This window comes from Odocoileus virginianus, chromosome 21 (genome assembly GCF_023699985.2).
Source record: "Odocoileus virginianus isolate 20LAN1187 ecotype Illinois chromosome 21, Ovbor_1.2, whole genome shotgun sequence".
Lineage (NCBI taxonomy): Eukaryota > Metazoa > Chordata > Mammalia > Artiodactyla > Cervidae > Odocoileus > Odocoileus virginianus.
Genome location: NC_069694.1, coordinates 5,301,573 through 5,329,515, shown reverse-complemented (window position 1 = coordinate 5,329,515; position 27,943 = coordinate 5,301,573). Strand labels below are relative to the sequence as shown.

The window sequence follows — 27,943 nt, the reverse complement described above, 5'->3', positions numbered from 1 at the left end:
GAGAATAAAGTCCTAATAACCTAGTGCAAACTTTACAATTAGAATCATCTGGAGGGACTGGGAACGCATAGAATGCTAGACCTCTGCTCCAGAGTTCTGATTTAGAAGGTCTTGAGCGAGACCTGACAGTTTGCATTACTGCCAGGTCATCTAGTGATGCTGATGCTACTACTGGTCTTAGGACTGCATTTTGAGAACCGCTGCTTTAAGGTAGCCAGCAGATGAAATGAACTTCCATTTTCTTTCTGCTTTCTTTTTGTGTATCTAAGAACGTTACTACCTATGTATCATTCTTGGTTGAAAGAGATAAAAGTGCCTGGTACATATTTTTTTATATGGCTTAAATCTTTCATAGAACCTTTGTAAGACAAAACACAGAAATTTTTTTTTAGCTGTTGGTCCTACAGTTATTTTGTCAACTAGGAAAAGTGCTACCGACATACCAAAAAAGAAATGGACTCTTATTACTTTAGTATATATATATCATGTCTCTAATTTGAAAATGCTCTGAACCCTAACCCATGTGACCTGGTGCAAAGAATGGATCATAAGTAATTAAACTGCATAATACTCTTTTATGTAATATGTGGCAAGTTGTAGCATTCTTCTTTTGTAGAATAGTAAAACTATTAGAAGAAAGTCATTAAAGGAATTAGGAATGAATTTCAAGTCCCTTGACTTACTAATTTAGGTTCTTTGCTCCCTAAAGCTCATTGAAATAGAACATGTTAATTTACTGACTTCTTACGTGCTTTTGTTTAGGCAACCCAGTGTATGACAGCCTAGGCTCTTTGGGTGTGGGCACCCTGCTGGGCGTGGTCTCAGCGTTCCTCATCTACACCAACACAGAGGCGCTCTTGGGGCGATCCATCCAGCCAGAACAAGTACAGCGGCTTACTGAACTCCTGGAGAACGATCCGTCAGTAAGGTCAGCTTATTCCAGTGATGCTGTTAAAGTTTAGAGAAATATATTAAGAAATAGAAATGCTTGTTTTATAAGTTCTTCCAAAAGAAGTTTTGCATCCCTAGCTTTCAGAACTTTTTAATCTACTAATTTGCAGCATTGCAACCTTACAAGAAAGCAAGTGAAAGCATTTAGCAAACTCCCCGAGTTTCCTTTTAAATCTTATCTTTAATTTTTCTAATAAGGAACAGTTAGATGATTTAATGGGAACAGAAGTTTGCAAAGTATTTGACTGTTTAATGTGGAACCACTTATATGAAATCTTCATATTTATATGTGCCTTATATTTTTATAATGATTACAAATTGAATATGTATTTTTAAAAACTTATTTGACTGCACTGGGTCTTAGCTACAGCATGTGATGTCTAGTTCCCAGACCAGGACTGCATTGGGAGCTTGGAGTCTTTAGCCACTGGACCACAGGGAAGTCCCCGCAAATTGAATATACTGAAGTTAAAAAATTTTTATTCATTGGGATATGACTACCAAATTGAATATAATTTATTTTTTTTTAGTATATAGACATTTTAGCTTATTTTAAGTGTTTTTCCTTATAATCTTTATCTTTGAATGATAAAGAGTTGAAGATTTAAGAGATAATCAGAAGAGATAAAGTGTTCTGATAGACCTTAGTGAACTTAAGCAGTAGTATAGTTTCAGAGTGAAGGGGAAGGAACAATCCTTTAAAATTCTAATTTTCTACTACTTACCTACACACACACACACACACATATATATATATATATATATATATTTAACTTTAAGAATGTGTTTTTCTTGTGTTATAATTAAAATCTTTAAGTTCAGTCTTTTAAGAATGACCTCTATATCTGCATCACTAAAACAAATGAGTATGTGATTATTGTATTTATATTCTACGCCCTGCATGTTTATTCTTAAAAAGTAGTTCCCTACTAGATCAAGATCAGAAGTAGAGCATGTTTAGAATCAATACTAGGCTTAGTGGCTTCATGTGAGACTCTCCATATTAATGTCCTTTTCTTGTGGTGCTTTTGTCTACTTTTAGTATCATGGTAACATTGACTTTATAAAGTGAGTTGGGAAGTGTTTCCTCTCCTCTTCTAATTTTTTTAAATGAGTTTGTAAAACAAATTATTATGATTTCTTCTTTAAACGTTTGGTACAGGTCAGCAGCGATGCCATCTGGGGACGGGCTCTCTGCGTGGTCCCTGTTGATTACTTGCTCTGTCTCTGGTTCCACATTTATTTGGATTGTCTATTTTGTCTTGTGTCAGTTTCAGCAGTTTGTGTCTTTCTAGAAATTTGTCCATTATTTCTAAGTTATCTAATGTGTTGGTACAGCTGTTCGTGACTTTCCTTTGTATTTTTATTTCTTTAGGATTGGTAGTAATGTCTCCTCTTTCATTTCCGATTCTGGTAATTTAAGTATTGTTTATTTTTTTTTCTTGGTCACTCCAGCTAAAGATTTATCAATTTTGTTCATCTTTTCAGAGGACTAACTTTTGGTTTAATTGATCTTATGTAGTTTTTTCTATTTCTTGAATCCTGCTCTAATCTATATTATTTCCTTCCTTCTGCTTGATTTACATTTAGTATTGATTTAGGTTTGCTCTTTTTTCAATGTCTTAAGAGGGTACGTTAAGTTTTTTTATGTGATATACATCTTCTTTTTTTAATATAGGCTTTTACACTTATAAATTTCCTTCTAAGTACTGCTTTCACTTCATCCTATAAATTTTATTATATTGTGTCTTCATTTGCGTCAAAGTATTTTCTGATTTCACTTTAGATTTCTTCTTTAACCATCGGTTGGTTAGCAATGTGTGGTTTAATTTCTCAAATGTCTTTGTTACTTCTTATTTCATTCCATTGTGGTTGTCAAGCACTTTTTATTATTTCTGCCCTTTTAAATTTACTGACTTTTATTTTATAGCCTAACATATGATCAGTCTTGGATAATGTTCCATGTGTACTTGAGGATGTTTATTCTGCTATTGTAAGGAGTGTTGTGTAGATGTCTGTTAGATTTGGTTGGTTTATAGTGCTCAAGTTTTCTGTTTCCCTATTGATCCTCATGCCTCATTGTTCTCTCCATTATTGAAAGTAGGATATTGACGTCACCTATTATTGTTGAATTGCCTATTTCTCCTTTCATTTCTGTCAGTTTTTACTTCCTGTATTTTGGCACCCATTTGTTAGGAATAATGTGTTTATAATTTGCATATGTTGTTTATAATCAAAGTCTACAAAAGAACTGTAAATGGAAAGATTGTGACAAATCTGAAATTTCCTGAAATAGTGAAGATCTGTAGATTAAATTGTTGGAAAAATAAATGTTAGTATTTCAGAAAGTTTATACAGTTTTTAAAGCGGTGTATTAGTTACCTATATTGCTCTGTGACAAATTAACCCACATCTTTGTGATTTAATCCACCATTTACTGCCTCACAGCTTCTCTGGGTCAGGAATCTGAGCACGGTTTACCTGGGTCTCTACTCTAGTATTTCTCACATATTGCAGTTAAGGTGTTGACTGAGACTTCAGTCATCTCTCGGGAGGGATCAGCTTCTAAGCTTACTGCCACGGTTATCAACAGAACTCAGTTCCCTTGCCCTGTGGAGCTCTCCCACATGGTGGTTTGCTTAATCAGAGTATGCAAATGGAGAAGACCACAGATGTTGAGTGTGGACAAGATAAAAGTCACAGATCAGTCATCTAATCTTGAAATGACACCTCATCATCTTGCCATATTCTTTTGGTTAGGAGCAAATCACTAGGGGTAGCCTGCATTGAAAGAGAGAGGGTTGCCCACGGGTCTGAACACAAGAGGAGAGGATCACTGGAACCATGGTAGACACTGCCTATCACAGTTTTCTATCTGCAATTAGTCATGTGTAAGAATATAAGGGAGAAGTATATCAGAATATTTTTACTAACTGCTGTTTAATATTAGTAAAGTCATGAATATTTTAAATCATTTGTTAAGACTGAGTTAGATACGCTTTTCTAAAATGAATAAATTTTATCAGTTCAGTTCAATCGCTCAGTCACATCCAACTCTTTGCGACCCCATGAATCGCAGCACGCCAGGCCTCCCTGTCCATCACCAGCTCCCGAAGTTTACTCAAACTCATGCCCATCGAGTCAGTGATGCCATCCAGCCATCTCATCCTCTGTCTTCCCCTTCTCCTCCTGCCCCCAGTCCCTCCCATCATAAGGGTCTTTTCCAATGAGTCAACTCTTCGCATGAGGTGGCCAAAGTACTGGAGTTTCAGCTTTAGCATCAGTCCTTCCAATTAACACCCAGGACTGATCTCCTTGAGGATGGACTGGTTGGATCTCCTTGCAGTCCAAGGGACTCTCAAGAGTCTGCTCCAACACCTTGAATTCCAACAGTTGAAAAGCATGAATTCTTCTGCGCTCAGCTTTCTTTATAGTCCAACTCTCACATCCATACATGACCACTGGAAAAACCATAGCCTTGACTAGACGAACCTTTGTTGGCAAAGTAATGTCTCTGCTTTTTAATATGCTGTCTAGGTTGGTCATAACTTTCCTTCCAAGGAGTAAGTGTCTCTTAATTTCATGGCTGCAATCACCATCTGCAGTGATTTTGGAGCCTGGAAAAAAAAAAAAAGTCTGACACTGTTTCCACTATTTCCCCATCTATTTGCCATGAAGTAATGGGACCGGATGCCACAATCTTAGTTTTCTGAATGTTGAGCTTTAAGCCAACTTTTTCACTCTCCTCTTTCACTTTCAACAAGTGGCTCTTTAGTTGTTCTTCACTTTCTGCCATAAGGGTGGTGTCATCTGCATATCTGAGGTTACTGATATTTCTCCCAGCAATCTTGATTCCAGCTTGTGCTTCTTCCAGCCCAGCGTTTCTCATGATGTACTCTGCATATAAGTTAAATAAGCAGGGTGACCATATACAGTCTTGACGTACTCCTTTCCTGATTTGGAACCAGTCTGTTGTTCCATGTCCAGTTCTATCTGTTGCTTCCTGACCTGCATACAGGTTTCTCAAGAGGCATATCAGGTGGTTTGGTATTCCCAGCTCTTTCAGAACTTTGCACAGTTTATTGTGATCCACACAAAGGCTTTGGCATAGTCAATAAAGCAGAACTAGATGTTTTTCTGGAACTCTCTTGCTTTTTCGATGATCCAGTGTATGTTGACAATTTGATCTCTGATTCCTCTGCCTTTTCTAAAACCCACTTGAACATCTGGAAGTTCACAGTTCACGTATTGCTGAAGCCTGGCTTGGAGAATTTTGAGCATTACTTTGCTAGCGTGTGAGATGAGTGCAATCGTCTGTTAGTTTGAGCATTCTTTGGCATTGCCTTTCTTTGGGATTGGAATGAAAACTGACCTTTTCCAGTCCTGTGGCCACTGCTGAGTTTTCCAAATTTGCTGACATATTGAGTGCAGCACTTTCACAGCATCATCTTTCAGGATTTGAAATAGCTCAACTGGAATTCCATCACCTCCACTAGCTTTGTTCATAGTGAAACTTCCTAAGGCCCACTTGACTTCACATTCCAGGATGTCTGGCTCTAGGTGAGTGATCACACCATCGTATTTATCTGAGTCATGAAGATCTTTTTTGTGCAGTTATTCTTTTTATTCTTGCCACCTCTTCTTAATATCTTCTGTTTCTATTAGGTCCATACCATTTCTGTCCTTTATTGATCCCATCTTTGCATGAAATGTTCCCTTGGTATCTCTAATTTTCTTGAAGAGATCTCTAGTCTTTCCCATTCTGTTGTTTTCCTCTATTTCTTTGCATTGATCGCTGAGGAAGGCTTTCTTATCTCTCCTGGCTATTCTTTGGAACTCTGCATTCAAATGGGAATATCTTTCCTTTTCTCCTTTGCTTTTTGCTTATCTTCTTTTCACAGCTATTTGTAAGACCTCCTCAGATAGCCATTTTGCTTTTTTGCATTTAGTTTTCTTGGGGATGGTCTTGATCCCTGTCTCCTATACAATGTCATGAACCTCCATCCATAGTTCATCAGGCACTCTGTCTATCAGATCTAGTCCCTTAAATCTATTTCTCACTTCCACTGTATAATCATAAGGAATTTGATTTAGGTCATACCTGAATGGTCTAGTGGTTTTCCCCACTTTCTTCAAGTTAAATCTGAATTTGGCAATAAGGAGTTCAGGATCTGAGCCACAGTCAGCTCCTTGTCTTGTTTTTGCTGACTGTACAGAGCTTTTCCATCTTTGGCTGCAAAGAATATAATCAGTCTGATTTTGGTGTTGGCCATCTGGTGATGTCCATGTGTAGAGTCTTCTCTTGTGTTGTTGCAAGAGGGTGTTTGCTATGACCAGTGCGTTCTCTTGGCAAAACTCTATAATTCATCCTGTTAGGTAGTTATTATTAACCTCATTCTAATACAGTACTTCTCAGCATTGTGTGAAGAAGGAGCTATTGAAAAAGAGAGTATGAGATAAAATGACAGTATTGTAAAAAGCAGTTTAGAGTTGATTTTTTAATCCCCTAACTATGTGATTAATGTATATAAAAATTACCATAAAATAGTATTGTTTGCACCTTTGTATGGCATTATTTTTTGGGCTCCAGAATCACTCCAGATGGTGACTGCAGCCATGAAATTAAAAGACGCTTACTCCTTGGAAGGGAAGTTATGACCAACCTAGACAGCATATTAAAAAGCAGAGGTATTACTTTGCCAACAAAGGTTCGTCTGGTCAAGGCTATGGTTTTTCCAGTGGTCATGTATGGATGTGAGAGTTGGACGGTGAAGAAAGCTGAGTGCTGGAAAATTGATGCTTTTGAACTGTGGTGTTGGAGAAGACTCTTGAGGGTCCCTTGGACTGCAAGGAGATCCAACCAGTCCATTCTAAAGGAGATCAGTCCTGGGTGTTTATTGGAAGGACTGATATTAAAGCTGAAACTCCAATACTTTCGCTACCTCATGCAAAGAGTTGACTCGTTGGAAAAGACCCTGATGATGGGAGGGATTGGGGGCAGGAGGAGAAGGGGAAGACAGAGGATGAGATGGCTGGATGGCATCACCGACTTGATGGACATGAGTTTGAGCAAACTCTGGGAGCTGGTGATGGACAGGGAGGCCTGGCGTGCTGCGATTCATGGTGTCGCAGAGAGTCAGACACCACTGAGCGACTGAACTGAACAGATGGCATTATACAAAAAAAAAAAAGCTAAACAAGCAGTTTGTTTGGAAAATGGTCGGTGGTGCTTAATGCCGAACACTCTGGAAGTTGTCTTAGTCCATTTTCATCACTGGTGGAAAAAAGAATTGTAGACTTTTCACACTAAAACGTATGTGTGTGTATATAAATTTGTACACATTATTGTTGATTGCAGGGCGATTCATGATGTTAAAGCCACAGACCTGGGCTTAGGGAAAGTGAGATTTAAGGCAGAAGTAGATTTTGATGGACGAGTTGTTACGAGATCATATTTGGAAAAACAAGATTTTGACCAAATGCTACAAGTAAGTTTATGTATTTATTGATTTTTTTCTTAATATAGCCAAGGGTTGAAGAGTTACTTCCTGAATAAATAAAATAAAAGCTTTTCTTTGTAAGTCTTAAAGTCACTTCAGGTTTCAGCTTCTTAGGGCTCTAAAATTTGACGAAGACCTTTTTATTTACTGTAAGAGTGATTCAAAGGAGACAGCTAAAAGGTAATTTATTACTAAAGGGCTCGTTAGTGCCAGACATTGTATATATGTTATTTTATTTACTCTCAACAAGCTGTGAGGTAAAGAAATAATACTTGCGTTTTTGTCTTGTTTGTTTCTAATAATTTTCTATTTAATTTCGGCTGTGCTGGGTCTTTGTTGCTCCGGGGCCCTCCTCTGGCTGCAGCGTCAGGGCCTCCGCCCTGGTGGCGGGCTTCTCGTTGCGGTGGCTTCTCTCGTGGAGCACGGGCTCTGAGCTGTGGTCTTCGGCTGTTGCAGCGCGTGGCTCAGCCATTGCAGCTCCTGGGCTGCAGCGCGCAGGCTTCATGGCTGTGGCCCAGCGGCCTGGTTGCCCCGAGTCGTGTGGGACCCTCCGGGACCAGGGATCAAACCCACGTCTCCTGCTTTGGCAGGCAGGTTCTTTACCACTGAGCCACGAAGGAAGCCCTTTAATTTTTATATATAGGCAAATTCAGGCACAGAAGGATTAGATCATTTGCCTGAATTTCAGAGCCATGATATGGAATCAGATATTAATTTAGATTTCTGTAACTCCAGAATCCGTGCTTTTTTATTAAGAGTTCTTTAACAGAAGATGAACAGAGGAGAGTGTAACGACTGGAGCAGAGGGTCCCACCTGCCTTTGTCTAATACTGACATTTACCATGTGCTGTATTTGCCTAAGGTCTCAAAATGAAATCATTACAAAAATAGTTTTAACCCTTGTTTCTCCTCCTAGCGCCCATTCTCTTTTTCCCATCCCAAGAACTAACAATTATCTTGAATTTAGTACTTGTCATTTCCATTCAGATTTTTATACTTTTCAACACATTTTTCTTAGTACAAGATATAATAATACTTTAGGCATTTAAAAATTGTTATAAATTGTACAATATGGTTTTCTGTATAATTTGTTTAGCAGTGTGTTTTATGTTAATATATACCCTAATTAATTTACTTTTACTTTGTATATAATATTTCATCTTATGAATGAACATACTGCAGTTTATTTATCCAGTCCCCATTTGATGAACAGTTATATTGGCCCCAGTGTTAAACTATTGGAAACAATACCACAATGGCATTTTTATACATGTTTTCTTGTTTGCATGTGCAAAAATTTAGGGCACATGTGCAAGAAATTTATGGCATTATTACATAGCTCTATTTAAAATAGGTGAGCCACTGGCTGAACATATCTTCAGCTTCCTTAGATGTTGACAAATTGTTCTCCAGATTATGTCAGTTTAACTTCCATCATCAATGTATCAAAGTTTCTCTTGCTTCACATTTTCATTAGACTGTATTGACAGTTTTAAAACTTTTGTCATTATGATAGATATAAAATACTATCCTGTTGATTCAGTTGATATTTCCCTGATAGTAGTAAGGATAATAAGCATAGAAATTTATTGACCATTGGCATTTCCTCTACTTACTTCTTTGTTCATTTGCTTTCTCTTATTTATTTTGACACATTTGTAAATGTTTTATTTTTAATATGCTGAGTACTAATCATTCCTCAGTTGTATATGCAGATAACTTCCTAGTTAGTAATTTATCATTCCACTTTGTTGTTTTACAGAAGATTTAATGCAGTTTTAAATTTTATGTCAAATTTGAAATGCTTTTTATTATCTTGATTGAGAAACCCTTCCGTATCCCATTATCATAAAATATTCTTTTTTTTCTTCTAAAAATTTTATGGTTTGCTTTTATACCTTCGGTTTTCAGTCCACTTGGAATTATTTGTTTATTAATCTAAGGTAGGGATTTAGTTTTTTTTCTTATTAAAAAATAATTTTCTCAGCACTACTTACTGATTTGTCCATTCTTTTCCCACTGATTTTGCAATGCTACCTCTGTGGGGCGTTATACTCAATTTTTTTCTGAAATTGCTTATTTTTTTTTTTTTAGAAAATAGGTGGCCCATTCATTGCTTATGACTTGAAAGTTTTCCATATTTCATAAAACTCAATGGTATTTGTTATAATTTTTTAAAGAAATTATCAATGTATGAGTATGCTTTTTTTTAAAGAATTTGTTATTTTTTTATGCTATCATTTTCTTTTATAGGAAATTCAAGAAGTGAAGACTCCTGAAGATCTAGAGACCTTCATGCTTAAACATGGAGAAAACATTATTGATACTTTAGGAGCTGAAGTAGACAGACTTGAGAAGGAGCTGAAAGTAAGATATAAATCGTAACATGCCGGCAGCGCCGCCTGTTCTTTGAATATTCATCTGTGTCGGGCACTCTGCTAATCGCATTACTTGTCTGCTTTTACCTTCTCAGTAACCTCAGTGTATCGGTAGTTACGTCAGCAAGACGACCAGGTTAGAGAAGTTATGTAATACACTCAAGGAAGCAGGGGACTTGGGATCTGAACCTTTATTATTTAATTTAAGATTCAGTCTCTTTAACCCCTGTTCTATACTGCTTGCTTAGTTTCTAAAATAGAGGTTTGTTTGTCTTTAGGTAAGACGTGGTCTCTAGTATTTCTAGAGAAAGGTAAAGGGGAAACCTTAGATTCTGTTCAAAAGTAAAAACAAAACAAAACAAAAGACCTTGCCGGGGTCCAGCCCCAGCAGGATCCAGGGGAACCCTCAGGATGAACGGCGTCGGCGAGAGAGAGAGAGAGAGAGAGAGAGAGAGAGAGAGACCAGACTGGGGCATGTGCAGCAGGGTCTGGCCTGCGCTTTATTTTTTACCATAGCCTTTATGCCCTAAGTTGGTACATTTCTAAGGGGAGATAAGCGCAGACTTAGTTTAACATCAGCTTGTCCTATAGGAAGCCAGGTGTGCTCTGTACAGGTTTGTTTATGAGTCTCTCCCACAGACTTTTGTACATGGTCTCCTGGCCTGAGCTCAGCAGCAAGCGGAGAAGGGGCAGTCTCACGGCACAGCAGGTTGCAACATAGTAGAAACACAACCCTGTTAGCACAGAAGTCAGTCCTTTTGCAGAAGTTACCAGCTAAATGTGTCTAAAAGTTTAGCACACAAAGACTGCAGCTCTGGTGAGGCAGCCTCTGTTTTAGCACTCCTGGTTAAAATGAACAGTGATCTTGTTTTTACACTAGGGCTAAACTCTTATTTTTCTAAAGCCTTAACTGTAACCACTTTTAGAAAAATATTTTTGTGTTCTCTAATAGGGCTTCCTCACCCCCTGGAGGGCTCTGTGCCTACTAGGGCCTTTTTTATGGTTAATCTCTGTGTATGATATCTTTTGCCCTTCAGGCCTGTTGACATTTTATGGCTTGCACCTGGTGTAACTTTAAGCAACTTCAGTAGCTGACCCTGTCTTTCTTGTGGTTAATCTATTTTTTTTCTATTAGGCGTCATCTCTATGGGAACTAGATAGGATTGCATTTTTACAGAACAGAAATGCGAAGGACTGCAAAAACAGAGCACAAAACAGGCTCTTAGTCTAAAAGTTAACTACCTGCAAGAAGTCACCAGCTCATCTCTATTTAAAGTATTTTCTATTAGGCACATTTGTGGCTATTTTATTTGTGGAGCCTTTCTCACCCCGCAGAAGGACCTATGCTTAATGGTTTATTTTGTTAGCGTACTGTGCTTAGGATGTTTAGAACAATCATGAGTATTCTTTGCAATAGGAGCACACATATTCCAGACAAGCCAGAGTGCCAGCAAAAGGGTTTGAATTGAAGCATTTTCTTCATCTTTGGCCCCTTCATAGGGTACCAGCGTCTAGGAGATTTCTTAATTAGGGTTTTAAGTTGGTCCTCGTTCAGTGAAAGAGGAGCGGGAGAGCTCTCGGCAGGCAGCACAAGAATCTGCAGCAGGGCGAACAGAACAACAGAAAAGGGGGGAGGATGCAGGGCGGGCAGAGGCCGGGGCCAGCCTGAGGGCCCCTTGTGTCCTGAACGGCCTTGCGTGTCAGGTCTTTCACGACCTCGCCACGGGTGGGATCTCTCACAGCGGCTCCCGGTAAGACTTTAAATATATACATCTTTCTTTAATCTGTCTGACATTAATTTATATTTTCTGTTTGTTTCTGTTCATTTGGATAGCATTACAACCTATTTTTTTTTTTACTAAAATATTACATAACCAGACTGCCTTTAAATACCTCTCTGTTCTCAAATTGTCATTTGTTGATACTTGAGTTCTAATCATTTGCAGTGAAGAAAACTTGTAAATGATTTTTAACATCTATAGCTTGTTGAAGGCAGTGAATTTTCTTTAGTTGATGTTGATCAAGCTTTAGTATTGTTAAAAATTGATGAGAAATGACAAATTGAAGGGAAAGATTTCTGTCACTATTTTACTATCTTTTAGAATCTACGTATATGATCAGATTAATAGAAGCACTTCAAAAAAAGATGATTTTGTTAATGTATTTGTTTTAATTTTGATGATTTTGTTAATGTTAATATTATAGTTCGTGCACTTTATCAGTCATGATTTTCAGAACTTCTAGATGAGTAATTGTCACATATTTTGATATTAGGATTCTACAGTCTTAAATATTATTGAGGACTTGAGCCTTTTTTGGTGGGTTATATTTATTGATACTTATCAAATTATAAATTACAATTGAGAAATTTAAGAATATTTATTCATTTAAAAAACTAACTTGTTTTATTTTCTCTTAATATTATATAAAAGCCTGGCAATTGGTAACCTCTTAAAGCTTAGTTGTGATGCGGAATATGAAACCATTCAGTGAACTTTTCATACAGTGTTTGAAGTCAGAGAGCGCACTCCACAAGACCATCTTCATTTGTGACACCAGTTGCAAAGTTCAGGGAGTTTTAAGACTATCCTCAGGTTTGATAATTCACTAGGAGGACTCCCAGAACTCACTGAATGGTTTGTTACAGTGAAAGGATACAGATTAAAGTTAGCCAAAGGAAGAGTGTAGAGAGCAGAGTTCTGAACCTGGAGTTTCACTGCCCTCTCCCCATGGAGTCACGGACAGTGTCAGGTTCATGGTAATGAGGTTGACAGTGTGCGTGGAGTGCTGCCAGCCAGAGACGCTCAGCTGAGCCTTGGTTTCCAGCAGTTTTCTTGGGGCCCTGTAGTTGGCTGCTTCAGCAGCCGCTCCCTCATCTCCAGCCCCTCTAAGGAAGAGCTGACACCTTTAGTCTCCACCTTTCTGGAGATAGAGCAGCCAAAGATAAACAAAAACATAATTATCAGGCAGGATTTCCAGCGCCTAAAGATTACCTCCCAGTAGCCAAGAGCAGCTGTCAGACCTCTCTTTGGGTACAATAGCTTCTCTCCTATACACTATCATATTAAAATCTGTTAGCCTATCTTTGTTCTCTGTCTGATGGGATCTTTTAACCCATGCATGATTCTTTAGTATTCTGAATTGGTCATTTGGAAAATACTGGCTCATTGAATTTATGCACATCATTCAAATGTTGATACATTTCTAAATATTGGGAAGCTGTCAGACTCATCATGGTGGATATGAGTTTTTCGACATCCTAATTTTGACCTGAAAGCTTGCATTTTATTATTAGCAACAAAATGCTCTTAGTTGTTTTTCTTGAAGTAGCCTCATTTTGTTTATTTCGTAAGAGAGTGCCTACCACATAACCAGATCTGAATAACCATGGTTTGTTAGTTATTCGTCCAAGTAAAAATGGTGTTCAGATAAAAAGTGTCTGATTGAGCTCGTAATTCAGGCAGTCACGGGGGTTCCTTTCCTTGTGATGTCAGGCTTCAGTGTGGAACATGAGGGCTTTATACATACTTCCATTTTGTCACAAAACATTTTTTAAAAATTGTATTCAAGGATTTCAGTTGAATAAATCAGTATTTTTTACTGCTTCATGAAGAACATTTCAAAGTGAAACTGGCTTTAAAAAAAAAAAACAATGGGGTGGCAGTAAAGAAGCAAAATGAATGTCAGTATAGTTTGGTGTCAGTTGTCTTGAGTTGTGTGAAGGTCCCAGCAGTTTTATCACCATTGCTTTTATGCCATTGGAGGAAATGTCAGCATAGTACAAAAGGCAAAAAGCATTTTACTGTAATTAGGAAAATAGTTTGACCTTGGAGTCACCCCTGAAAATATCTCAGTAACCCAGTAATCCTTGGACCAAACTTTGAAAACCATTGTTCTTAATAAAATGTGAGATGATTGTTTTTATGCCGGGTAATTGGTGAATGAATATATGTTACATTTCCATTCTATCTGTTTTTATTTCCCTGTCAAGGGAAATAATGGACTTTTAAAACTAATTCTTTATTTTGGCTCTACTCTTACAAGAAACAAACGTCACAGTACTGACTGGAGAGTAATTAACAAGTTGGCCATTCTTAAGTGTATTTATTCTTATCATAATCAAATAAGCTTATTACTTTTTAAGCTTATTTTGTGTTTTAATTGGGACATCCCAGGTGGCTCAGTGGTAAAGAATCCCACCCGCCAGCGCAGGAGATGCAGTTTTAATCCCTGTGTCAGGAGGACCCCCGGAGCAGGAAATGACAACTGCTCCAGTGCTCTTGCCTGGAACACGGCATGGACAGAGGGCCTGATGGGCTGCAGTCCACGGGGTCACGAAGAGTCGGATGCAACTGACCATGACCATGTGCGTGGTTTAATTAGAGGCCATTAAATTATTGATTATATTCTTTGCGGCCAAAGATGGAGAAGCTCTATACAGTCAGCAAAAACAAGACCGGGAGCTGACTGTGGCTCAGATCGTGAACTCCTTATTGCCAAATTCAGACTGAAATTGAAGAAAGTAGGGAAAACCACTAGACGGTTCAGACATGACCTAAATAAAATCCCTTAGGATTATACAGCAGAAGTGACAAATAGATTCAAGGGATTAGATCTGATAGAGGGCCTGAAGAACTATGATGGAGGTTCATGACATTGTACAGGAGGCAGTGATCAAGACCATCCCCAAGAAAAAGAAATGCAAGAAGGCAAAATGGTTGTCTGAGGAGGCTTTCCAAATAGCTGAAAAAAGAAGAGAAGCTAAAGGCAAAGCAGAAAAGAAAAGATGTACCCATCTGAATGCAGAGTTCCAAAGAATAGCAAGGAGAGATAAGAAAGCCTTCCTCAGTGGTGAATGCAAAAAACAGAGGAAAACAATAGAATGGGAAATTCTAGAGATCTCTTCAAGAAAATTAGAGATTACCAAGGGAACATTTCATGCAAAGATGGGCACAATAAGGAAAAAACGGTGTGGACCTAACAGAAGCAGAAGATATTAAGAAGAGGTGGCAAAAATACACAGAAGAACTGTACAAAAAAGATTTCATGACCCAGATAACCACAATGGTGTGATCACTCACCTAGAACCAGACATCCTGGAATGCAAAGTCAAGTGAGCCTTAGGAAGTATCACTACGAACAAAGCTAGTGGAGGTGATGGAATTCCAGTTAAGCTATTTCAAACCCTCAAAGATGATGCTGTGAAAGTGCCGCACTTACTATGCCAGCAATTTGGAAAACTCAGCAGTGGCTACAGGACTGGAAAAGGTCCGTTTTTCATTCCAGTCCCAAAGAAAGGCAATGCTAAAGAATGCTCAGACTAACGGATGATTGCACTCATCTCACACGCCAGTAAAGTAATGCTCAAAATTCTCCAAGCCAGGCTTCAACAGTACATGAACGATGAACTTCCAGATGTTCAAGCTGGACTTAGAAAAGGCAGAGGAACCAGAGATCAAATTGCCAACATCTGCTAGATCATCAAAAAAGCAAGAGAGTTCCAGAAAAACATATTCTTCTGCTTTATTGACTACACCAAAGCCTTTGGCTGTGTGGATCACAACAAATTTTGGAAAATTCTTCAAGAAATGGGAATACCAGATCACCTGACCTGCCTCCTTAGAAATCTGTACGCAGGTCAGGAAGCAACAGTTAGAACTGCACATGGAACAAGAGACTGGTTCCAAATTGGGAAAGGAGTACGTCAAGGGTGTATATTATTACCCTGCTTATTTAACTTATATGCAGAGTACATCATGCAAAATGCAGGACTGGATGAAGCACAAGCTGGAATCAAGATTGCTGGGAGAAATATCTATAATCCCAGATATGCAGATGACACCACCCTTATGGCAGAAAGTGAAGAACTAAAGAGCCTTTTGTTGAAAGTGAAAGAGGAGAGTCAAAAAGTTGGTTTGAAACTCAACATTCAGAAAACTAAGATCATGGCATCTGGTCCCGTCACTTCATGGCAGATAGATGGGGAAACAATGGAAACAGTGTCAGACTTTATTTTGGGGGGCTCCAGAATCACTACAAATGGTGACTACAGCCATGAAATTAAAAGACCCTTGCTCCTTGGAGGAAAAACTGACCAAGCTAGACAGCATATTAAAAAGCAGAGACATTACTTTGCTGACAAAGGTCTGTCTAGTCAAAGCTATCGTTTTTCCAATAGTCGGGTATGGATGTGAAAGTTGGACTATAGAGAAAGCTGAGCACCAGAGAATTGATAGTTTTGAACTATGGTGTTGAAGAAGACTCTTGAAAGTCCCTTGGAATGCAAGGAGATCAAACCAGTCAATCTTGAAAGAAATCAGTCCTGAATATTCTTTGGAAGGACTGATGCTGAAGCTGCAACTCCAATACTTTGACCACCTGATGTGAAGAACTGACTCATTTGAAAAAACCCTGATGCTGGGAAAGATTGAAGGCAGAAGGAGAAGGGGACGACAGAGGACGAGACAGTTGGATGGCATCACCAGCACAATGGAACTGAGTTTGAGCAAGCTCCGGGAGCTGGTGATGGACAGGGAAGACTGGCGTGCTGCAGTCCATGGGGTCTCAAAGAGTTGGACACTCTGAGCGACTGAACTGAACTAAAATCATCAATAGACTGAATTATCTCATGTTTTTGAGTTATATAAGTCTTTCAAACCAAGAAGCCACATTTTGCCTACACTTTTAGGTGAAAACATCCCTGACTAATGTGGTTGTGGTGGTTTAGTCACTTAAATTGTGTCTTACTCTTGCCAACCCATGGACTGTAGCCTCCTAGGCACCTTTGTTCATGGGATTCTCCAGGCAAGAATAAATTGGAGTGGGTTGCCATTTCCTTCTCCAGGGGATCTTCCTGACCCTGAAACCGAACCCAGGTCTCCTGCAGTGCAGGCAGATTCTTTACAGACTGAGCTATGAGGGGAGCATAGCTAAGGTGGTTATCAGTTCAGTTCAGTCGTGTCCAACTCTTTGTGACACCATGGACTGCAGCATGCCAGGCCTCCCTGTCCATCATCAACTCCTGGAGTTTACTCAAAGTCATGTCCATTGAGTTGGTGGTGCCATCCAAACATCTCATCCTGTATCGTCCCCTTCTCCTTCTATAGGAGGAGAGGAGGAGAAGGTGGTCATAAGGTACAGTTAATCCCAAATCAAAGGAAAGTTCTTGTGTTATGTATCATATCCATAGTGGGAAAATCCTCCCAAATCTTAACTTGCCCTGTAGTAGCGTAACATCATAATGTCTGCTCACTCAACATGTGTTTCCTCACTAAAGATAAGTTCTTTCAGGTCAAGTGCCATTTGTTTCTTGTTCATTGTTGTATACTTCAGTGCTTGCTACAGTCTAGGCATATAATAATTTTTGTTGTTGAAATTTCTTTAGATTTTTCTACAATCTGACTTCTGCTATCTTTCCAGCCTTATCACTAACCCTCCCTTTTTGCAGTTTCTATGCTGATTATACCATATTGCCAGTGCATACGTCGCAGGCTCTCTGACTTTGCTCATGTTCTTTCTTCTCTCTAGACCCTTTTCCTCCTCTGTCTGGAAAATTCACTGTATTCAAACCTTGGTTAGATATTATATCCTCAGTGAATTCTTTGTGGATCTCATGAACGAAAATAATGGATCTCATGTTATTGTAACCAGAATCATTAATGGAAGTAATTGGGTTATTATGACAGTTTTAAAGCACACACTATTCTGTGAAGCCTCTTACACAGTGTTTGACACAAGAGTCACTGCTCATTAAATGTTAACCGATTATTATTATTAGTTATAAAGCTTCAACTCATCAAGGTTATTCATATACTCGCCTCTGACTAAACTGAGTGTCTCAGGGTCGGAAGCAGAGCCTCATGTAATAACCACAGCTCTACTTTCTAGAACAGTCTTAGATCAAGACTGTATGGACTGTGACCGGAGTATGTAAAATACGTTAGTATCAGCTTAGTTCTGATTATTATTGTTCTGCAGCGGTCTTCACCACAAATGAGAGTATTTGCACTGCTTTGCAATTCTTTCCACCTACTAGATTCTTAATTCATTACTGTGTTAATGAACATGTGGACAAACTCAGGGAGGTTGGACTACTTACTGTTACTGTTTACAGTGTATAATTGGTCATTACCTATTGATCTTGTGTTTTTCCCTATGTAAGTATTTCTCCTGATACTATGCTACAGTGAAATAGTTTGACCAAATCTTTTCATGGGAGCAAAAGGAATAAAAAGAGCAATTCTCCTGGCAGTCCAGTGGTTCAGACTCTGAGCTTCCAGTGCTGGAGGCACATGGGTATGATCCCTGGTCGGGGAACTAAGATCCCACGCCATGCGGTGCAGCTCAGTGAATAAAGTAAAATTGATAACAAGGAATAAAGGAAATGGAGGATCGTCTTTTGCTATTAACACTGTCACGGTGATTTTTTTCCTTCCAGAAACGAAATCCTGAAGTTCGACACGTAGACTTAGAGATACTGTAGGCTTGGTGGGATGAATCACCTTGGAGGGAGCCTTGGAACCAAGTTTACGAAGACTGCTTTCCCACGCTGAGGGGGTCAGTGCCGTTCAGAGCCGTGTGCTTGAAGATGGAGGAAGTATTTATATGAAGAGGGCGATGCAACAGTCCACGGAGCTAAAACAGCTTCTTCTAAGAGACGTATTACAAGTTGAATCAATTTGGAAATCATGTTTTTATGTTTCAGTGGGAAACGTTTTAGTTACTTAAATTGTTCATAATTTCTTATTTTAGCCTGTCTGTGTGTATTGTACCTGCAATCATGTTTCCTTCCTTCACTTGGGTAAAAATAAGCAGCATCCATAAGATTATGATTCTTTATTTTGTTGCCAGTGAAGATTTCACTCCATCAAAACCTGTCAATCTTGAACATTCTGGCTAAATCTTGTATTCTGGTTTTTAAAACAGTCACTCGTTTCCAGAGTCTGTCTTTCCTTACAGAATGTAGAAATTATTTCGACATGGCTTGTATTTCTGCCCTGAGCACTACGGTGAACACTGTGCTAGTAACTTAGTTATCCATAAATGTCCATTCCAGTAGGACTTTGTTACTCAATTGAAGGAAGATAACTTCAGTGCACTCTTTTAGGTCATGCTAGTTGCCGTTGTGTAAAATTTCTTTTCTCTCCTTTGTTTTTTTTTCTTATTTAGTTTAATTTTTCTAATGGTAGGAAATATAACCCTGGAGGTTTCCATGGGCCAGTGTGATGACTGGTTTTTAGTTTTTGTTTTTTTAACTGGCTCCAATGCTGCCATGTGTATTTACTAGGAGATAATGCATTTATAAGCATTTTAACATTCTGTAAAGTGGACTAGAAATATTTATGATTTTACAGACACCACAGCATTTTATTTTTAATTTATTGTAAAAGAGGCACTACTTATGTAAATCTGAACTGTGATGTTTCTCGCTTTAAGAGATAGAGACATAAGCCTCTTATGCAGAGACTTGTGACCATGACTTTGTTTAATGTCATAGTCAATAGTATGACATGAGTTTCTTGCAGTTACAAATGGGCATTTAGCATAAAGTATGATTATAACATTATGTAAGTAGCTTTCTAATGATCATAAAGTATCAAGGTGAAAAAACATGCAATTCAGTAATTGAAAACTTAGTGCAGAACTACAGCTGTGTCTCTCCATCCGTCAGACTCGTTCACATGCACTTTAAATTGTTCAGGTTCGGGTGAGCATTGTCCATGCAAGCGTGATGGCTGCGTGAGTAATCTCTTTGCTGCAAAAGGGGGTGTTTAAGGACCTAGGTCAGTGTCTATAAACTTAGATTGAAGTTTATCAATTATAGCAAATTGTAATGCCAGAAACAAAAAAATAAACATTTGATTAAAGGGTTTGTAGTGGTATTTTTTTGACCCAGAACTGTCATTTACTGCAGAGTTGTGAAAGTCTAGTTTGGTGTACATTTTTTACCATTACAAAGCATTTTGCATGCTGTACATTTTAAGTGAAATAACATTCCAATTTTATTTTTTAAGATATAGAACTCCTTTATACATATACCTGTATACACCCACAGTTTGTTCTTATGGTTTCAAATTCTTCACCCTTTTTAAGAAACCTTTTTTACCCATTATAATTCACTCTATTTTCTATATCTTCCTCCCTCCCCTTTCCCACCTGCCATTTTGTTATTCCATGTCAGTGTCATATGGGAAGGTACCAAATTATATCCAATTTCCTCCTAGTAAAATTACTCTGAAAAATATCACCTGGCTAGACAAGAATATTAACTTATTAAAAAAAAAATCTCAAGTTGATGTGCAATAGTTATTCCAGATGGTACATTTTGTTTAAAGGACTCCTGACAGAAGCCAATTCCTGATACCACTTTGACTTTTCTAATCTGATTTTGATTGAAGTAATACCTATTCTTAAATCATAATTGAAGGTTATGTTTCTGTCCTTTCTTCCCAGTCTTGTCCTGCACTGATACTTTAAAGTTTAAGTGAAATTTGACATAAAGAAGTACAGCCTATCTAGGAATTTAATGTATAACAACCCTGGTCCTTTTTTTCTTTTTTTTTTTTTAATGAGAGTCAAATTGGAATTTTGAAATCAGGAAATTTGATCCCCTTTCTTTAAGATAATATCTAATGTTGGACAGAGACGAGGTCAGTTAAGGCCATTACTTCTCTTTGTATTAAGCTGAAATCTGGAGACTAACAAAGGTGAAATATACTTGTTTTCAGCCCTGGCCGTATGGAAGGTGGCATGTCTCTCAGACCACAGCAGAGGATGAGGAGTAGGGATCTATTTTTAAGTGGACTATGTTAGTGGCCAGTAATATTCAATTCCAAAGAGGGAGATTCCTGAACATATACTTAGGAAACTGTAAGATAGAATCAGATTGGAAAACCTTCATGTTTTTTAAAAAATAAACTTATATCCACATACATCCTCCTACACACCAAATAACCCAGAACAACAAAATGGCATTAGATTTGAATTTTGGGTGTATGACTTCAGTGTGTTACCTTAATTATCCTGTACTTTGGGTAATGCTTTTTGGTAAAATTATACTATCTAAAGGAAATGGCTTAAGTTTTAAATCTGATAACTTTTGAGAATGCTGGAAACTACAGAAAATTGCACAGGCATTTGGAATTTATACTATTTTTCTTAGATTGCATTTGTCAAGCTTTGGCATTTCTTTTAAATGTGATGACCCCCAATTTGCCAAACTGTCAGAAGTCAGTGAAGCAAAGAATTGAAGGTAAAATGTTGATTCAAAGATTGTCCCCCCTAAATCCCTCATCTTTGTCTCTGAAATGGAACTTTGGAAAGCGTTTATATAGAAGATTGGTCTGGCAGCCTTTATATTTGCATTTAAGTTTACTAGCATCTCTAGACTTGGTTTTATGGAAAAGAAAAAATTTTTGTTTCTGTTACATTGTATTTCATCTGTTTGATCTCTGTGGCAGGTTAGATTTCCCTGGTCCCTCAGGATGCATTCTTCCTTAATAATTGTTGTATGTAAATAAGAATGTTTTACTTCTTAGTTTGGGATTCCCCCCCCCCCCCCCATAAATAAATGTTTGTTAAACAAATACTACTTTACCTCATGTGCTAACCTTAAATATCATGCCTTTGTTTCCAAACAATTTATTATTTCTTGAGCATAGTTAATTTGTGGGTGTCCTCAGTTTTACAAAACTAAGATATAAAAACCCTTAAATGTTTTATAATCCATTTTCAACATAAAGAGAACTATTATTAATATACTGTTAGGATATCATGTGCTTGATAAAGTGGAAATTAAAAAGTGTATATTCCTGAGTGGCACATACTGTATCACTACACTTGACAAAATAAGATTATTGGAACATGTTAGTTGGGTTATGTCTTTTGTATAGTATATTTGGGGGGGGGGGAGTACAAAAATGAAAACAACAAAAGATTGAGTCTAGAGCCAGCCTGCAGTGGGGTCCAGGTTGAATTCTGTACTAATCCTGCAGGAAGCCCGGCTGTGTTTCCTTTTTCACAAGAAACTGAGCCACATTAGTTATTCAGAGTAATTCGGTATTTTGACAGGGCATATCTTCCCTCCTCCAAATCAAAACATATTGAAAATAAAAGCAGTACAGTTTAGAATTTGTGAAGCAAAATACAAAATATGTGTGTGTCTTTAAGAGCTTGTAGAAGTTTTAAAATAGACAAAAGTAAAAAAAAAAAAATCCGTTGTATATAATGGCTATCAACAGGGTAATTTGAGCTGTTTATGCCAAGTTCCGTTTTTTATGTACACGCGTCCCTCAGAGAGAGTGCAGGTTCTGTCCCAAACCACTGCAATGAAGCAAACATTAAAGCAAGTCATACAAATTCTCTGGCTTCCCATTGCGTATGGAAGTTATGTTGGACTCCGTGGTGGTTCAGTGGCTGACTCCATGCTCCCAGTGCAGGGGCCTGGGCTCGATCCCACACGCCACAACTTAAAAGAGTTTGCATGCTGCAACTAAAGTTCCTCAATGCCGCAGCAAAAAAAAAATTTAAAGATCGCACATGCCAAAAATGAAGACCTAGCACAGCCAAGTAAATGTTTAGAGTTATGTTTAGCATATACTGTAGTCTGTAAGCGTGCAATAGCATTGTGCCTAAAAGCACGATGTAAATACCTTAATGTAAAAGTACTTTATTGCCAAAAATTGCTAACCATCATCTGGGCCTTTTGAGAGGCTTCTTCCTGATGGAGAGTCTTGTCTTCACGTTGATGGCTGCTGGCTGACCAGGGTGCTGGCAGTTGCTGAAGGTTGAGTTACTGTGGCAATTTCTTAAGATAATGAAGTTTCCCTACGTCATTGGACTTGCTTTCTTGAACAGTTTCTCTGTAGCATGCTATGTCATTTGATAGCATTTTACCCACAGCAGAACTTTGTAGATTCTCCTCCAATGTTCTATACAGTAGAAAATTGAAGTTAATCCTCCCAAACCCTGCCCTGCTTTATCAAGTAAATTTACATTATATTTTCAGTACTTCATTGTCATTTCAATATTCTTCACAGCATCTTCACCAGGAGTCAGTCCAGCCCAGGAAACCACTTTCTTTGCTTATTCATAAAAAGCAACTTCTCATCTATTACAGTTTTATCATGGGATTGAAATAATTCAGTCACATCTTTAGGCTCCACTTCAAATTCCAGTTTCCTTGCTATTTCCACCGCATCTGCAGTTACTCCCTCCACTGAAGTTCTTGAACACCTCAAAGTCATCTATGAGGGTTGGAAGCAACATCTTCCAACCTGCTGTTAATGTTGATAATTTGTCCTCTTTCTGTGAACCACTGCTGTTCTTAATGACATCTACAACGGCGAATCCTTTCCAGGTTTTCAATCGACTTTATCCAGATCCATCAGAGGAATCACTATAGCTTTATGAGATACATTTCTTAAACAATTAGATTTGAAAGCCTTGGTCCATGGGCTCCAGAATGGATGTTGTATTAGCAAGCATGAAGACATTAGTTTTGTGGTACATCTCCATCAGAGTTCTGGGGTGACCAGGTACATTGTCAATACTGGAGAAGCTCCATGCAGTCAGCAGAAATAAGTCCTGTATCTGACTGTGGCTCAGATCATGAGCTCATTGCAATATTCAGAGTTAAATTGAAGAAAGTAGGGAAAACTCCTAGGCCAAATAGGTATGACCTAAATCAAATCCCTTAACGATTATACAGTGGAAGTGACAAATAGATTCAAGGGACTAGATCTGATAGAGTGCCTGAAGAACTATGGATGGAGGTTTGTAACATTGTACAGGGAGGAGGTAACCAAAATCATCCCAAAGATAAAGAAATGCAAGAAGGCAAAATGGTTGTCTGAGGAGGCCTTACGAATAGCTGAGAGAAGAGAAGCGAAAGGCAAAGTAGAAAGGGAAAGATATGTAGTGTTCCAAAGAATAGCAAGGAGAGATAAGAAAGCCTTCTTAAGTGAATGGTGCAAAGACATAGAGAAAAACAATAGGCAAGACCAGAGGTCTCTTAAAGAAAAGTAGAGATACCAAGGAAACACTTCATGTAAAGATGGGCACAACAAAGGACAGAAAACCCTAAGAGCCTAACAGAAGAAGAGATTAAGATGAGGTGGCGAAATTATACAGAACTGTACAAAAAAGATGTTAATGACCCAGGTGACCACAATGGTGTGATCACTTACCTAGATCCAGACACTGGAGTGTGAAGTCAGGTGGGCCTTAGGAAGTATTACTTCGAACAAAGCTAACGGAGGTGATGGAATTCCAACTGAGCTATTTCAAATTGTAAAAACAATGCTGTTAAAATGCTGCGTTCAACATGCCAACAAGTTTGGAAAACTCAGCAGTGGCCACAGGACTGGAAAAAGTCAGCTTTCATTCCATTTGCAAAGAAAGGCAATGCCAAAGAATGCTCAAACTACTGCACAATTGTGCTCATTTCACATGCTAGAAAAGTAATGGTCAAAATCCTTCAGACTAGGTGTCAGCAATACATGAACTGAGAACTTCCAGATATAAAAGCTGGATTTAGAAAAGGCGGAGGAACCAGAGATCAAATTGCCAACATCCATTGGATCACAGAGCAAGAGCAATATTTTGAAAGGGATTTTTTTTTTTTTTTTTTGAGCTGTTGAGTTTCAACAGTTGTCTTAAAACATTCAGTAAACCTTGTGAACAGATACGTTGTCTTCTGAAGGCTTTGTTCTTCCACTCATAGTGCCCAGGTGGAGTAGATTGAGCCTAGCTTGTAAGGGCCCTAGGATTTTTGGAATATTTTGGTAAAAGCATTGGCTTCGTAAAAGCATTGGCTGCCTTAGCCCCCAACAAAAGAGTCAGTCTGCCCCTTGAAGCTTTGAAGCCAGGCATTCACTTCTCTTTAGCTGTGAAAGTTCTAGAGGGCATCTTCCAATATAAGGCTGTTTTGTCAACATTGAAAATCTGTTAAACGGTGTAGCCACCTTCATTTATCATCTGAGCTAGATCTTCTAGATGACTTGTGGCAGCTTCTATATTAGCACTTGCAGCTTCTCCATTACACTTGCTCATGTAAAGTTCTGTATTAGCTCTTTTATATTATGGAAATGGCTTCTTACCTTAAACTTCATGAAGCAACCTTTGCTAGCTTCAAACTTTTCTTCTGCAGCCGCCTCATCTCTCTCAGCCTTCAGTGAGTTGGAGAGAGGTAGGGCTTTGCACTGGATTAGGCTTAAGGAATGTTGTGGCTTATTTGTCTGCCAGACTACTAAAACTTTCTCCATATAAGCAGTAAGACTTTTGTTTTCTTATCATTCATCTGTTCATTGAAGTAGCACTTAAAACTTCCTTCAAGAACTTTTCCTTTGCATTCACAACCTGGCTAGTCGGTGCAAACTTTTGGCCAGTCTTGCTAAGTCTGACAATGTATGAAATCTTCACGAAATTTCTGGATATTTATCAATATGCTCTTATTTCTCCCATCATAAAAAATGACCTAAAACAATCAATCACACACACACTCATGAATTCCTAAAAACAACAAAAAAAAATCCTTCAACTACTTTCCCAATTTTCTGTTTCCCTTTACAGGAAAAAAGCTCAAAGGAGTCATCTATATTTGCTGCTCTTCTTTTCTCCCATTTTCATTCTCTCTCTGCTAACCCCGTCCTTGACCTCCATACTACTAAATACGATGGTCAATTTTAATGATCATTTGACTTGACCTACCAGCAACATGTGACGCTCAATCTTTGACTTTCTGAGCCCCACTCTCGAGTTCTCCTCCTAGCTTGATGGCCTCTCTTTTCCAGTCTCTTCTGCAAGTTATTCCTCATTTCCCTTACCTCCAAGAATTGGCGTGTCGCAGGGTCACATCTCTTCTCTGGCCACACTCATTCACTGGGTGACTCAATTCTATGCCTTCAAAAACCACTATTTATTGAAATCTATATTTTCTATCTTGAACCCTAGGTTCATACACCCAGTTGCCAACTTGACATTCCACTTGGGTAAATTAGGTGATTGGTCCTGATTATTCACTGCCCTTATGAAAGAACATTACACGTCCCTGTTGAATAATTATCCCATTGCCATAAGACCTACAGTACTTACCATTAATATCAGGCTTTGTCATGCAACAGGCTTTGGCCAATATATTGTGAGCAGGAGTGGTATATGCCATGTCTGAGCAGATGTCTTGTCTATTTCTTAAAATTGAAGTATAGTTGATTTACAGTGTTGTGTTAATAGAGCAGATACTTTAAGAGCTATTGCATGATTCTACTATAGCTGTTTTCCCTCTTTTCTTGAGAATGGCATGTTCCAGGTAGGGGCTGTTTTATTTTAATGTGGTTTCCTGAATAAAAAAGGCACATGGAACAGAAAGACAACCAACCCATAACCATTGCAATGTGAGCATTACTGAGATTTTGGAGATCACTAATATCTCAAACTCAACATATCAAAAAAGAAAACTCCCGGTTTCTTTGTCTCACCTTCAAAACAATTCACTTGCAGTCTTTCCCTCCTCATTAAATGACATCTTCATCCTTTCAGTTGCCCTAAACTTTGCTTTATGCCTGGCTCCTCTTTATTTTTCATACAATGAACATTCAACCCCTTAGCAAAGATCTACGGGCTCTAGCTCCAAAATATACTTAGAATCCACTTCTCAGAATCTCAGTTATTATCTTCATGTCGGCCATCATCGTATCTGGCTTGCATTTTCAAAGTAGACTCGTGATTTCCTCCTAATCCTAGCCCTCACATTGCTTCAACACAGCAGCTTGTGGTTTTTTGAAAATATATTAGATGGTGTCACTGCTCGAAGCACTCCCTGTAGTGTCTCATCTCATACAGACCAACAGAGTCTGGTCAGACAAAAGCTTACAAGTCCTCCAAGATGAGTTTCTCCACCATCTTTCAGGCCCCATTTTCTACTCTTTTCTCCCTCCCTCTTCGAGCTAGACTGGCCTCCTTTCTGGTTTTCACACATCCTAAGTATGCTCTCCACCTGGGCCTTTGTACTGCCTGAAATACTGTTTCCACCACGTGCTTGCACAGCTTGCCACTTTGCTTCTTCAAATATCTGTTCAAAGGCTGCCTTATCAGGGGCTTCCCTGGTGGTCCACCGGCTAAGACGCCATGCTCCCAAGGTAGGGGCGTGGGTTCAATCCCTGGTCAGGGAACTAGACCCACACGCCACAACTAAGAGTCTGCACACGCTGCAACAGAGATCGAAGATTCCACAATGGCGAACGAGACCTGGTACAGCCAAATAAATAAACAGTGATTTAGCATCGCTTTTTTGTCCCTTTCCGGCCTTCAAGATGTCGAAGCGAGGACGTGGTGGGTCCTCTGGTGCGAAATTCCGGATTTCCTTGGGTCTTCTGGTTGGAGCCGTGATCAACTGTGCTGACAACACAGGAGCCAAAAATCTGTATATCATCTCTGTGAAGGGGATCAAGGGACAATTGAATAGACTTCCTGCTGCTGGTGTGGGTGACATGGTGATGGCTACAGTCAAGAAAGGCAAACCAGAGCTCAGAAAGAAGGTACATCCAGCGGTGGTAATTCGACAACGAAAGTCATACCAGAGAAAAGATGGTGTGTTTCTTTATTTTGAAGATAATGCAGGGGTCATAGTAAACAATAAAGGCGAGATGAAAGGTTCTGCCATCACAGGACCAGTTGCAAAGGAATGTGCAGACTTGTGGCCCAGGATTGCATCCAATGCTGGCAGCATTGCATGATTCTTTGGTGTATTTGTAAAAAATAAAAATTATTTGCTCCCCCCCCAAAATAAATAAATAAATAAAAAAGCATCGATTAAAGTATACTTTATCAGTGAGGCCTTTCCTCACCACCCTTTATAAAGGAGCAAACCCTCTCCATTTCTCTCCCCACACCTCTAATTTTTCCTTGTTTTATTTTTGACAATAGCATTTATTACCTGCATACTGTAATTTTATTTTGTTTATTGTCTATCTCTACTAACATGTAACATCCATGGGAGCTGGATCTCCAGAAACTAGATTGGCATCTAGATTGGCATAGTAGGCTCAATAAATATATGTTGACAAGTGAATATTTCATGCATGATGCTATCTCTAGAGGTAATAAGATTTTTAAAAA

At 38.6% G+C, this 27,943-nt stretch overlaps 1 protein-coding gene and 1 pseudogene across 5 annotated transcripts in view; both read left to right on the top strand.

Moving 5' to 3' along the window:
• The window catches only part of SLC30A9 (solute carrier family 30 member 9), a 74,218-nt gene extending 52,750 nt beyond the window's left edge, over window positions 1-21,468 (top strand). For 3 of the 5 annotated variants that reach the window (XM_070451957.1, XM_020888256.2, XM_020888258.2), the window contains 4 exons: window positions 763-928; window positions 7,310-7,439; window positions 9,705-9,818; window positions 18,267-21,468. In XM_070451957.1, coding sequence (XP_070308058.1) covers window positions 763-928; window positions 7,310-7,439; window positions 9,705-9,818; window positions 18,267-18,311 — 455 coding nt within the window. In that variant the 3' untranslated portion in view covers window positions 18,312-21,468. Of the gene's footprint in view, window positions 1-762; window positions 929-7,309; window positions 7,440-9,704; window positions 9,833-9,924; window positions 9,966-18,266 lie in introns of all 5 variants that reach the window. The other 2 variants (XM_070451959.1, XM_070451958.1) reach the window with 2 other exon arrangements.
• A 5,637-nt stretch (window positions 21,469-27,105) lies between these two features.
• LOC110133995 (large ribosomal subunit protein uL14 pseudogene) lies at window positions 27,106-27,590 on the top strand (annotated as a pseudogene).
• Window positions 27,591-27,943: the final 353 nt, after the last annotated feature.